This window comes from Mastomys coucha, unplaced genomic scaffold (genome assembly GCF_008632895.1).
Source record: "Mastomys coucha isolate ucsf_1 unplaced genomic scaffold, UCSF_Mcou_1 pScaffold3, whole genome shotgun sequence".
NCBI classification, from domain to species: domain Eukaryota; kingdom Metazoa; phylum Chordata; class Mammalia; order Rodentia; family Muridae; genus Mastomys; species Mastomys coucha.
Window position 1 is genome coordinate 5045430 of NW_022196909.1, and position 14641 is coordinate 5060070.

At 40.6% G+C, this 14641-nt stretch overlaps 1 protein-coding gene across 1 annotated transcript in view; it reads left to right on the forward strand.

The window, feature by feature from the left end:
- The window catches only part of Lama4 (laminin subunit alpha 4), a 157905-nt gene that overhangs the window by 119373 nt on the left and 23891 nt on the right, over positions 1-14641 (forward strand). Inside the window, exons 22-28 of the mRNA XM_031348564.1 lie at positions 794-927; positions 1420-1591; positions 5018-5149; positions 6834-6976; positions 9570-9708; positions 10085-10222; positions 14061-14194. Coding sequence (XP_031204424.1) covers positions 794-927; positions 1420-1591; positions 5018-5149; positions 6834-6976; positions 9570-9708; positions 10085-10222; positions 14061-14194 — 992 coding nt within the window. The remainder of the gene's footprint in view (positions 1-793; positions 928-1419; positions 1592-5017; positions 5150-6833; positions 6977-9569; positions 9709-10084; positions 10223-14060; positions 14195-14641) is intronic.

Genomic DNA, 14641 nt, shown 5'->3' on the forward strand with positions numbered 1-14641 from the left:
AAAGGTAAGACCAAGAGGAGAATGTGAGACCTGACAAAGAGTGGTAAAGGAAAGGCCTGAGAAGATGAGGAGCCAACCTCAGGCCGTCCACTCCAGGACTGAGGCCTGAGAAGATGAGGAGCCAACCTCAGGCCGTCCACTCGAGGACTGAGGCCTGAGAAGATGAGAAGCCAACCTCAGGCCGTCCACTCCAGGACTGAGGCCTGAGAAGATGAGGAGCCAACCTCAGGCCGTCCACTCCAGGACTGAGGCCTGAGAAGATCAGGAGCCAACCTCAGGCCGTCCACTCGAGGACTGAGGCCTGAGAAGATGAGGAGCCAACCTCAGGCCGTCCACTCGAGGACTGAGGCCTGAGAAGATGAGGAGCCAACCTCAGGCTGTCCACTCGAGGACTGAGGCCTGAGAAGATGAGGAGCCAACCTCAGGCCGTCCACTCAAGGACCATTGCTTACGGCCATGAGCACATTGTTGACCCGCTCTTGAGAATTTCTCTGTTTCTATGAGATGAGATCTCACAGAATTGGAATGACAACTGGTTTCATTGTGAACTTGTTGTTAGGGATATGTAGTGTATGTAGTCCGTACTCAATAAATACCAGTTCTCCACTAAGACATGGGAAACTGCTTATCTAAGTCATCCATCATACTGATGCAAACTCCAGTGTAGAGGGATGTTCATGTCACAGGGACCATGGAGGGTCCCCTCTGATCTACTGTCAGCTTCATTCTCTGTCTGCAGCTTGTGCATGAAACATGACCATGGGCTAATTGATTTTATTTCCCTGCCATTTAGCTCCCTGCCAGCTTAAACCTGCCCAGCTACTCAGGCTGCCTGGAGCTGGCCACGCTGAATAATGATGTGATCAGCCTGTACAACTTTAAGCACATCTATAATATGGATCCATCTAAGTCAGTGCCCTGTGCCAGGTGAGTGACAGGTAGAAGCTCAGAGCTTTTGACATGGGCATGGGCAGCAGACAGGCCAAGTGTGAGTCAATGCAGGTTCTTGAACTCTTCTTTGGGAAAAGTACATGTAAAGTTATGTAAATGCTAGGCCTGCAATACGTGTCTCCCCTTTCCTCTGCCATAGATGAACATGCACAGTATTAAATACATATATATGGGATATATATTATATATGTATACATACACCTATGTGTGTGTGTTATATTTACTTGATTTAAGATTCTAAGATCAGAGGTTTCCAGAAGTCTTCAACTATCCTAGTATGTATCCTAGTATGTAGTATGGTGAAGGAGAAACTCATTTAAAACAGGCCATTTGATTTATTTATATTCTTCATCCTTCACTTGCATGCCATCAGGACAGTGGAAGATGTTCTGAAAATGGGTTCCAGGGTCTCACTCGGAAAGCATAACCAAACCTGGAGCACTCATGTGACCCTGTGTTCTGTTCCAGGGATAAACTGGCTTTCACTCAGAGCAGGGCTGCCAGCTACTTCTTTGATGGCTCCAGTTATGCTGTGGTGAGGGACATCACGAGGAGAGGGAAATTTGGTCAGGTGACTCGCTTTGACATAGAAATCCGAACGCCAGCTGACAATGGCCTCGTGCTCCTGATGGTCAATGGAGTAAGTACAGGAAGTCCTCTATAGTCCCCCGGTCTTCCTCTGCTCTCTGCTATTCCTTCTTGCAGGAAATGCCCCAACCACTCCCGGGTAATTGTGCCATGACATCAAAATGAAGGCCTTCCTTAGAAAGCAAAATTGGATTTATTTTTCTCCAAGAAAGATATGACAGTATTAGGTGGAAGCAATCCTGAGATGCACTTGACCCTACTTCAACTTTAATATATATTATAAAATTATTATTAAATATATAAAATATATTAATATACCCTTTTATAAATAAAAAAAAACTTTGAAAAAACTCACCACCAAGATCTAGTACATATTAAGACGTTTCTCCTCATAAGTCATATACAGTTGCAAATACAGACATAAATATGTCATGAAACATTCAAAAGTCATTATAAAAACAAACAATATTAATTAGAAATATAAATATAAATATTTTAAATTTCTTAAATAAAATGAAATTAATTCTCATTTACTAACAATGTAGAAACCTTTGAACTCACTAAAAATATCTTATTAATAATAACAATATTAGTGAGAATGGTTTGATAAAATATGCTGTGTTTTTTGAAATCTTTTTCAATTCTTTGAGATATAGTGATTCAAGAATGACATCCTAAATCCAATTTCAATGTTTTATTGGCTGTCAAAACTACATAGAATTCTTTCCCCAAATTCTATTTGTGTGTGTCTATATGACATGTATTATCAGCTGTGCCTACTAAATCATATAGTTTTATTTTTAATTTCATGCTCCACCTGGCCCAGGTAACCTTTGCTATTTGGCTGGTCCATTTTCTCTCTTGAAGTAGTTCTTCAGAGCAAATTAGATACTATATTATCTTGTAAACTTCAATAAAATTGCTCCAAGCCACTACACATCTTCTTTGAAAGGTTTCTAAACAGATTAGAAATCTTTTCTCACACACACAAAAATTAGAAGTATAGATATGACTTCATACTGTGACCAGAGACTGAAGATTGTCACAAGATCCGATCACCAGGTTAACACCTCCGTTCAATTGTGTGAGGGCTTCCTGTAGGGATATAAAAGTGCTGACCGTGAAAAATAACTATGTGTTTCATGGTTGGAAAAAATAGTGCAGATGAGGGATGGTTTACAAAAATCACTAACTGTACCAGCTAATACTATTTTACTGTGATATCTCCACACGTGCACAAATCAGACTGTGGTTGTCTTTGTCCACCTCTGACAACCACTCTTCCCTCCCTACTCTTCCCTCCCTGGGACCCGACAGCTCCAAGATAAAAGGTTTTGGGAAACAGAACATCTATATTATTTCATTGCCAAAATCACTTAACAACAGAAAAATGTCCCCAAAATATTTTTTTAATATTTTTTTATTATTTTTATGTATGTGAGTACACTGTTGCTGTCTTCAGATACACCAGAAAAGGGCATCAGATCTCATTGCAGATGGTTGTGAGCCACCATGTGGTTGCTGGGAATTGAACTCAGGACCTGTGGAAGAGCAGTCAGTGCTCTTAACCACTGAGCCATCTCTCCAGACCCATAAAAATCACTTAGTTTTTGTCTGTTTGTTTTGGGTTTTTGTTTTTGTTTTTGTTTGAGACAGGTTTCTCTGTATAGCTCTGACTGTCCTGGAACTCATTCTGTAGACCAGGCTGGTCTTGAACTCAGAAATCTGCCTGCCTCTGCCTCCCAAGTGCTGGAATTAAAGGTGTGTGCCACCACTGCTCAGCACCCAAAATATTTTCAAACAATCGTTTATCTACACCAAAACCTCCTGATGGGTCTTGAGGGGGAAGAGTTGGGGGAGGGCACAGAGAAAGAACACACTTCTTTCTCATCCACTGGTGTTATTCCCTTTGTCATGAGGTGATGTGTTTCCTGAAACAGCTAGGCCTCCTGCTCCTGGACAACACTTGTCAGCACATATAAACTTCAGCGGTTTAAAATAACTCACTTCACAACAAAAAACTGTCTTTTAAGTTGACATCATTGTCAAAATTTCACAGGAAGTAGCCAGCAGACACTTACCTGTCCCAGAACACTTCCATATCACTCCATGCCTCAATGCAACATGATTGTCCTATCTCCGATAACCTCCAATACATAGGCCCAAAGAGGGCCCCTGGAGCCCTTCAAATGCAGAACTCAATTCAGGAAGTCTCACCAGCTATGTGAAATCTATGAAAGTCTGGAAATGAAGGCCCAGGGTCAATACTCTATATCAAAGATCATTTTCTTTCTATATTTCAGGGTTTTTGGTGGGGGAGGTCATGTCCACACACCCCCTCCCTCCCAGCCCCTCAACACAGTTTTCCTCTCTATGTAGCCCTGGCTGACCTAGAACTCACTCTGTAGATCAGACTGGCCTCGAACTCAGAAATCTGCCTACGTCTGCCTGGGAATAAAGGCGTGTGCCACCACCGCCTGGCTACTTCAGATTTTTTTTTGATGAACATAAATAAAAGTTAAAACATTTTCCCCAACTCCCAGGGATTGATTCCCATGCCAAGGACTAAGCAAACTCCATTCAGGATATCTACACTTATGTAACATGAAGACTTTACCATGATACTTTATTTTTCAAATCCATTTAATTCCTGAATCTATGAACCATGTTCTGGAATGAGAAAGTACAGCCAGCAAGTGATTTGACTGCTGCCAGGTTATTTCTGCTCTTTAACATCATCTGGCCCAAGTGTGCTCCAACTCCATTTTCATTTATGCAAATCCAGTGGCTCAAAATAGTACAGAAATGTTCTTCTTTATCCTGGATCCATATTTGTTGGCATATTGGAGAAACTGTTTAGCCTATCTTGAAATAATTTTTCATTATTGCCAATTTTCATCTTTAAGTGAATATAGTGACATCTCTGGGGCTATATTTTGAAAAGTTAACAACAAGGCAGTTGAAAAAGCATGGTATATTCTACTTTGTCTTGAAGAATTGAAGGTCAATAATGTAGACTCAGTATTCCATGCAGTGGTTTGTAGGGTAACATAAAAACAAAAGAGGATAGGTATTTTAAATTTTATAAGAGTATTAATGCCTTTATTAATATATAAGAAGTAAGTACTGATTTTACCTTAATAAAATTTTCCCAATCTGTCTAGCCTGTCTAGTCCTGGAACTCACTCTGTAGACCAGGCGGCCCTTGACCTCACAGAAATCCGCCTGCCTCTGCCTCCTGAGTGCTGGGATTAAAGGTGTGCACCACCATGATCTAGCTATTTCAGACTTTTTAGTGAACTTTTTTGCTTTAATAGGACATTTTACTTTTACTTTACTTCAATAAGACTTTCATGAGACTACTTATCTTCCAAGAATTCCATTAATAAAGAATTATTATAGTTCTCTAATTCAGCTAAGCCTGGTTTTCCATTCACATCAGCGGGTGCTCGACCTTACGGTTTCTTTCTCTCTGCAGAGTATGTTTTTCAGCCTAGAAATGCGCAATGGCTACCTGCATGTGTTCTATGACTTTGGATTCAGCAATGGGCCCGTGCATCTTGAAGACACATTGAAAAAAGCCCAGATTAATGATGCAAAATATCATGAGGTACAGTCACTTTGGTTGGGTTTGATGTTTGACACTTAGATCTATGTAGATGACCAGGTGACCAAATGTAGTAGTGGGATAGTAAACTAAATACATTCACATTGAAGAGCAACTGATGTACCCTCATCTACTGCAGCCAAGTAAAACACATGCTGACATTTCTATCCAAAAAGTCACTGGAAGGTCTCTTCTCGTTAAAAGGGGCTCATCGACCAAAAGTCTCTTGTTAATCATAAATGTCTTGATTACAATAGAAGACCTATGAAAATACCGTATATATGTTGAAAATTACAAAGATCTTATTCTACTTTGAGCCACATTACTATATGGAGGTTATGCAAGTAAATATAGAATTTTCTCTTGAACTTTTTTCTCTAGGATGTAGAAATGCAAGTGATTTTTCTCATAAATATCTCAAAAGTATCTTTCAACTGCACTACCAACTGCTTTAAATTATATAATTAATAAACCACATAAAAGATGCAATATCTTAAATTGAGCCCAAATACAGTGGCTAGCCAACTATCTTTCCCTTTGCAGTTCAATGTCCGAGGCTTTCTGAGGATGGATTTCAATAAATGAAGAACTTAATTGTTTGACTAGCATTTTTGCAGATTCACTAGGAGTAGCCTCTGTCTTTTAAACAGCAAGTCAGTATTTATTTATGCAAATCTAATAATTCAAAAATGACATAGAAATGTTTCTGAAAACGGACACCTTGGTAGCACTCACGCTATAATCCAGAAAGTACCTGCTTAAGCATAAAGTATGTAATTGTGCTGCCCAGTGCTGGAAGGAATGGGAAATGAGTTGTCCAGTGTATAGGAAGTTTTCATTGTGGTGAAGGGATAAATTTTAGATATTAAATAACATGGTGCCATAACAAATTCCAATAATTAGGATTTGTTGCTCAATGGTAGAACACAAGTGCCAGGCGTCCTATTTTAAACTCTTGTGTAGGTATAGTCCTGGGGAACACAAGGGAGTGCAATGAAGTCAAGAAACTTTAAGAAATATTAGATAGATATTGTTAACTTGATTGGGCTAGTAATATAGTGAATGCTTTTGTATATCCAAACTTAACAAGTTGTATAATCTATTTAAATATGTGCAGTTTTGTATGTAATCAGCGATACCTTAATCAAGGTTTTGGTTTTTTGGGTTTTGGGGCGGTTGTTTTGTTTTGTTTTGTTTTGTTTACAGAGACAGTGTTTCTCTGTGTAGCCCTGGCTGTCCTGGAACTTACTCTGTAGACCAGGCTGGCCTCGAACTTAGAAATCCGCCTGCCTCTGCCTCCCAAGTGCTGGGATTAAAGGCGTGTGCCACCAAAGGTTTTTTTTAAATAGACAGATACTTATAAGTTCCCCTTAGAAGAGGCAGAAGAAAAATTAAAAAGAAAAGAAAAAACCACAGGACTTACAGAAAGATGTAGCCTAAGAATGTGGGAGGTATCCTTTCCAGGAAAGGGGCTTTCCCCCAGGAAATGTAAGCTGTGAGTTTACATTACATGAAAGCCATAGTTGTCATCCCTGTGAGTGAAAAAGGAAACTCTATTCTCTCTCTTGTGAACAAGGAAGAATGCAGGTGGTTATAACAAGGATAGTCAACATACATTACAGTTTTCTATAAACAAACAAACAAAAATCAGTTGTTAAACAGACTTACAATACATTATTTCTCTCAGATCTCGATCATTTACCACAATGACAAGAAAATGATTTTGGTGGTGGACAGACGGCACGTTAAGAGCACGGACAATGAGAAGAAAAAGGTACCTTTTACAGACATCTACATCGGAGGTGCGCCCCAAGAGGTCTTACAGTCCAGGTAAAGCTTTGTGACTATATAGCTTTTAACTGCTAATAATATACTAACGAATATTCAATACCTAGGAGACGTCTTGCTTGCTACTTTTACATACCTGCACAGGTATAGAACAAACAAATCTGTGAGCCTACAGTCCCTCTACAGCCAGCACTTACGACCCTCTTAAATTAGCATCTCACTGTGTAATGCATGTACTTAACCTAGCATTACTTTTAGAACATCCTCTCCTGCATTATTTCCCAAGGAGAGGGAGAGTAGAACAGAGTGTACCGTGCAAAGACGAAACAGTGCGTAAGCTTTACGTTTGTCTCAGTCTTTAAGGTTACTTCAAACTCTTCAATAGAATCTGAGAGTGTGTACACTCTTGAGGGTGTACAAGAGGCCATGGTGTGTGTGCTCTGTTCTAGTGAATTCGAAAATTCAGCTCTTACTGTGCATCTCACTCACAGAAACGGAGCTGGAGAGCTGGCTCGATGGTGAAGAGCACTGGCTACTCTTGCAGAGGGCCTGGGTTTGATTCCCAGCACCCACACGGCAGCTAACAAACCATCTATAACTCCAATTCCAGGGTGATCCATTGCCCTCTTCTGGCTCCCATGAGCACTGCATGCACATGGTGCGCAGACATACACACAGGCAAAATACCCATACGTATAAAACTAAAATAAATCTCAAAAATAATAAATGCATACAAACAGTGACTCCAAAAACTTAAAAGCAATGTTGAGATAATCCTGTGTGGTAGCTCTCATTGGAGAGCCACTAGTTTTCCTAAAATTGTTACTGTTCTGAAGTCAGGCCCCAATGTTTAAAAAAGGAAAAAAAAAATCCTGAACTCAAGTAAGAGCTGATGATGGAGCCCACCCCTCATGTAACAGAAACATCCCTCTCTGAGCATTCAAACCTCTGAGTGAATTTAGAGTGAATGATTACCTCAGAAGGAGATTTTATATATATATATTTTATATGTATATTTATATATGTATAAAATATTTTGTATACATATATATTTATATTATTTCAATTGTTACAAAGTTCTTATTTATTTTGAGTCAAATCCTCTCTGTGTTGCAAAATATCATATCTAAAGAAGGCTCTCCAGGTTTCTTGAAGTAAACACCCTCTTCATTCCTTCAACCATGTCCATGGGACCTTGACCACTATGCAGGTCTGTGGGTTAACATGCTCCTTCAGCTCTGACCTGTGAGGACAGAACACAGCAGAGCTGTTCATCTACAACACAGTTAGCCCACTGCGACTTGTTCCAAGACAACTTGGCATTCATTCAGTACCAAATAGCATGTTCTTGGGCACCTCCTATGTACTGAGCATGACAGAGATGAAAACAGAACACTGAACAAGAGTGGCATCCCCTAATCATAATGATAAACCCTTTCTTACTTTTTAATGTAAGTAGATTTTTTTCAAGTAATATATTCTGATTATAGCTTCCCCTCCTAGTATTCCTCCCAATTCTTCCTTCCTCCCTTCCCATCCAGATCCACACCTTTTCTGTCTCTCGTTAGAAAACAACCAGGCTTCTAAGGGATAATAATAAAAGAGGATAAGATAAAACCAAAATAAAAAATTAGAATAGTAACAAAACAACCAAGCATCAAAAAGAGCCAAGGAAAAAGCACAAGAAACATATAGGTGTAGACAATATGTTGGCACACAAAACAAGAATCCATAATATATATACACAAAGGACCTGTAAGATTTTAAAAACAAACAAAACAGTGCTCTGACAACATGAGACAAAGATGATGTTGTGTTGGTCAATTACTGCTGGGAATGGGACCTACCCTAAAGAATGGTTTGTCTGGGCGGGGTGGTGGTAACACACAACTTTACTCCCAGCACTTGGGAGATAGAGGCAGAGACAGGCTGATCTCTGAGTTTGTGTGACGATCCTGGTCTACAGAGAGAGTTCCAGGACAGCCAGGGCTATAAAGAGGAACCCTGTCTCAAAGACAGAGAGAGGGGAGAAAATCTTTTTTCATTTGCAAGTAGCTATCAATTGAAGACGCTTCTGGGTTAGGGATGGGGGTGTATGTCCACTTCTCCCTTCAACTCTAGGACCCCATCTGATGCAGGCTCTGAGACCCAGCCATCTAACATTCTCTAGGACCTGCTTCTAGCTGTCCTTGATTAGAATATGCTACAAATAAGGCCAAACCCATTAGTAGATGTCTGAAAACCTGAGGTTAAATCCTATCTTGGTATTTATTATGTAAGGGAATAAGTGTCTTTCCAATTTCTATGAAATTGCCAAGAGTAAAGTATTTTCTATCTGTAGCATATCAACTCGGTCTTGAGAATCTATTAAAAAAAAAAAAAAAGGAACGCTAACATTCCCATCTATATCATTTGATTGTTATAAAAGTAGCAATTGATAATGAAAGGTAAAAGGTTTTGAAAACTATAAAGAAGCAAGCAAGTTAGTTGTCTTGACTTGGAGCAGTGTACTCCACACAAAGGTTTGACACAGCCATGTGCTTGTCACAACCGGATGAGGCTCTGAATGGTCTGAAAGCTGAGACTCAGTCAACAGATCCCCATAGGACCAATGAAGACTGATTTCCTTTTCCAGGACGCTACGAGCACATCTTCCCCTAGATGTCAACTTTAGGGGATGCATGAAGGGTTTCCAGTTCCAAAAGAAAGATTTCAATTTACTGGAGCAGACAGAAACCTTAGGACTGGGTTACGGATGCCCGGAGGACTCTCTGGTAAGTCCCATTCACTCCAGAGCTTCTTCACAGGTAAACATAGGGCTTTCTGCAGCTAGCTCAGCCCTCTCTGCCTCTCTGGGCTCCTCTCTGCTGCCAAGTGCAAGAAAACTCATTAAAGCAGAAAGGTTGGGGAACAATCCTGGGCAGCTGCTCCGGCTTCCAGTGGACCTGGCATCCAAAGCCCAGAGAGACTGCTTGAATGCTATCGGTCACTCGGGTGTGAGAAATGGGAATGCTGAAACCCAGCTGCCGTAGCAAAGACAACTGAAACGCAAACTGCTTACACAGCAGGCATGGATCTTTGTATATGAAAACTCACATAAGTGTCCCATAATTACCAAAAACACTATGTTTATCTTTTTTCCCCACACAGATATCTCGCAGAGCATATTTCAATGGGCAAAGTTTTATTGCTTCAATTCAGAAAATATCTTTCTTTGATGGCTTTGAAGGAGGCTTCAATTTCCGAACGTTACAGCCAAATGGGTTACTATTCTACTACACTTCAGGGGTAAGTGCTTCCTTCCGCTGAGGACACTCTGTGTAGCTGCCTTGTCTATCAAAAACAGGTTTTAGGCATGATAAAAGTAAATTTTGACTCAAATATGACTCACAAGTACACTTGCTATCAGATGCTAAATATGCTATATGCATATTTTTACATATAATATCTTATTAATTTATTTGAGAATTTTATGCAATGCATTTGATCATATTCAAACATATATATATACACACAAACAAGTTTTTCCTCTAAGTTCCCCCAGTTCATTCTACCTTCCTTCTGAACCCAACCAGTGTGTGTGTGTGTGTGTGTGTGTGTGTGTGTGTGTGTGTGTGTGTGTGTGTGTCTTTAAGTCCAAATCCATGTCCCATTTTGGCTGTGCACTCCACTGAACTTATTCTATGCACACTTTGACTAGTTATGAATTCTGAGTTAACTGTTACCCATTGCACAAAGAAAGTTCTTTGATGGTATCTGAGAACTGCACTAGTCTTGGGTATAGAAATAAGAACTTAGAGTGCAGTTAGACACTAAGTCTGTGTAGCACAGTGATAAGAGCAGGTTCATCCATGAGACCTGTGAGCTCCACGACCATAGGTTGTTGGCCAGATTGACCATAGTAGGCATGTGTTTCCTCCTGTGGAGCAGGCCTTAAACCTCAAGCAGTTGATTACCTCTGTAACAGTCATACCACTATTACAATCACAGACATATCTTGGCCTGGAATTCCGTCCCGCCCCTCAGGAGCTGATGGGCACAATTCAAGGAGCCTGTAGACTCACTTGTGGAAAATTATGTCTTCATTTCCTCTAATTGAAAGAACATTATCTCCTATTTTAACATCACAACAAAACACAGTAGTATTAGCAGTACCTCTAATTTTGCTGCTGAACAAAATCACAAATATTTCCCATACTCCTGTTGGCACAGACACTTGACATTTTTGCTCACTTCTACTAGATTCAAAATGTAGATGCTGTCAGATCTACTACATCTATTACTTACTGTCTGTGTAAAGAAGACTAGCACTATGTATCACAAATTCCATGTTTTACCATTTTGAGGCAGTATTTCTTTTTTTTTAAAGATTTATTTCTTATTATATGTAAGTACACTGTTGCTGTCTTCAGATAGCTCAGAAGAGGGCATCAGATCTCATTACGGATGGTTGTGAGCCACCATGTGGTTGCTGGGATTTGAACTCAGGACCTACGGAAGAACAGTCGGTGCTCTTACCCGCTGAGCCATCTCGCCAGCCCCCAAAAGCAGTATTTCAATGTACTAGATCACCTTCCTCTTCCTGTATACTTTTATTTTAAACACTTTAGAATATTGGTTTATGAAGAAAATCACATATATCCACAGCCTTCCAGAAGCACCAATGGCGACATAAGGACAAAGACACTCGTGACTTAGTTTATAAATTAGAGAGACATTACATTCTTCTTTGCCTTTGGATTTACAATAGAATTCCCAAGCTCAGATAATAAAACTTACGTCAAGGGGCTGGAGAGATGGCTCAGTGGTTAAGAGCACTGACTGCTCTTCCAGAGGTCCTGAGTTCAATTCCCAGCAGCTACACGGTAGCTCACAACCATCTGTAATGGGATCGGATGCCCTCTTCTGGTGTGTCTGAAGACAGCAATAATATACTCACGTATATTTATTAAATAAATAAACATTTTTTTAAAAACATATCAAAAATAAAGGGCTGGGTGTGTGACTCAGTGGCAGTGAGCTGGTCTAACATATACAAAGCCCTGGTTCCATCTTCATTCCCATGAAAATGAGTAAGATCTGTAGAGGTCTGGCGAAACTAAGCTTCAGCTCATATGCCTCTGTCCAAACTACAATTTTTGAAAGCAAATTTTGCTTCTTACACTAATCTGTAATCTGTCACCTCCTTGAAATGTATTTCTTTTGTATGTGTATATCGGGAGAGTGAACACAGACAGGCTTATCCACATGTGCACTTGTGCATGCTGAGGCCAAGGGGCAACCTTAGGTGTCATTCTTTCTCAAATGCCATCCACCTTGGACTCATTTTGGTTTTGATGAGTCTTCACTGGCAAGGTGGCCAGCGAACCACAGAAACCTGTGTCTCCCCAGTGCTGGCATTACAGGTGTGTGCAGCCATGCCCAACCTTTTGCGTGAGTTCTAGCGATCAAGTGGGGTCCTCATGCTTGTATAACAAGCACTTTAACTGCTATTTCCTCCTAGCCCTGCTATTTTTTTTTTCAATGTAATTTAAATCAATAGCATCTATGGCAATTTATAGAAAGCATTTTGTAGAGCTTTTGTGTTACGGGAAATATCACAAAAAGAACAGGTACGTTCTTGTACAAGTGCCGGCAACTCTCGGCCCGCTGGGGTCCCGCCGGCGCTCTGTCTCTGCCTGACAACTCTCTCTGGTGGGGCTGGAGCTCTCACGTTCTTCTCACTGCCACGCAATAACCGCCCACCCCAAGGCCAGCCATCACAACACTCACTTGCCCAGTAGAACCAAAACTCTTAAAGCTTATAATTAACCAGTCAGATTTATGTATCAATAAATTCTCAACTTACAAGATACCAATACAATAATTTCAAAAAACAATTGATAATGATAAAAGTTTTATCCCAATTATTCTAATCTTATGACATCATAACTACCTGTGGCTGGTTAAAGCCACACTGGTTCACATCCACCTCCATCTTGGCCTTATCATTATCCCCTAGAGACACTCGCTGTCTCTGCAACTCTTAGCTCGGCCTCCCTTTCCCTGTCCAATCACAGGCCTCTTGTTGCCCCAATGTAATTGGACAAGGAAAATCCTGCAACACTGTTGCAACGAATCTTGCCTCAAATTACTGTGGCTCATGAGACAATTTTCTTTTACAAGCAGCAGGCTAGGTTTATATGTAGTTCACACGGTTTGTGGACTGAGGACTGGCTATAGAAGTTGATGTGCATGCATGTAAGGAAAGGACAACATTATCATCATCTGCCAATGTTGTAAAATACACAGTAAGCAAACTCAGAAGAGATGGAACTTCTCCTTCCTGAAAGTTCTCTCCTGCCTCGATATATCAAAAAAAGAGAAGCATCTTTTAAAAACATAGTTAGTGAATTAACTCCGGTCTCTTCATCTAGCTATATCCTCCTGGGGGCTGAAATACTGTCTTTCAGAGGCATGGCATTGACATAGGAGAGATGCTTAGGTGAGGAAAATCATTGAGACTGAGCCATCTCTTTGCATGCCAACACCACCGAAGGCTTTCAGTTCAAATTACGGATGTATCTTTTTTTCCACTGAAGTATATGAAAGAGAGGAGAGACAGACAGAGAGACAGGGAACGAGTATGCATGTGCACAAGTATATCCACGTCATATGTAGCGGTCAAAGCACAATTCTTAGGCATCAGTTCTCACCTTTCCCTTTGTTTCAAGGGAGCAGGTGCTCTCTTGGTTTTGCCACTTCCGTGGGTACTCCAGGCTAGCTGGCTGGCTTGCAATGCTCCCGTCTCTACATCCTATCTTACCATAGTAGGGCTGTATTACAGATGCGTGCTACTGGATCTAGTTTGTACATCGATTCTGGGGTTCTGAATTTAGCTCATCAGCCTCTCAGGGCAATCATGTTTACCCGATGAGCCACCTCCCCAGCCCTGAACACATCTACTTCTATAAGGAGCCCTAACACGGGCAAAGGTGTTTAGTTGTTGCTATTCACAGAAATTGCCCTACCAGCAAACTTTTTGCACACCGTGTGTTCATTCAAGCAATACCATCAAGTGAACTTTGAAAACACATCTGGTTTTTATCTTCGGATTCCTACTTAAGCACCTGTGTTTGTGTTTCAGTCTGACATGTTTTCCATTTCACTGGACAATGGCACTGTCATCATGGACGTAAAGGGCATCAAAGTTAAGTCAGCAGACAAGCAGTACCACGATGGGCTGTCCCACTTCGTGGTCGCCTCCATCTCAGCCGCAAGGTACCGCTTCTTGTACTCCCCTCCCCCCAGGGTCTTTGTTTGCAGGGCATGCTTCTGACCAATGCCACTGTGGTTACTAGGCTACACTCTCTGTGGCTTTTCTAGTGCCCCAAAAGTGATGAAAGGAACCACTCGTTACCTTCTTCCAAAAGGATGCTACTTATTTTCAAGAGTTACCAAATAAGCCATCATAAAGTTGCTTAATAAATACAGACTCTTGGGGCAGGGGGGTGGAGGGTGTCCATAAAAAGATCAGTTTTCATCTCTGTTCATGCTTACACTACTTGGTGAATGCAGTGTAGTTTGCTGCACAGAGAAGAGTTTCAGCAAATACTGGTTGTGTTTAGATTTTAAACCTAAATAGTAAAGGATACATTTATGACAGCATTTTATTATATATGATATATATACATATATATATGTGTATATATATGTATATATATATAT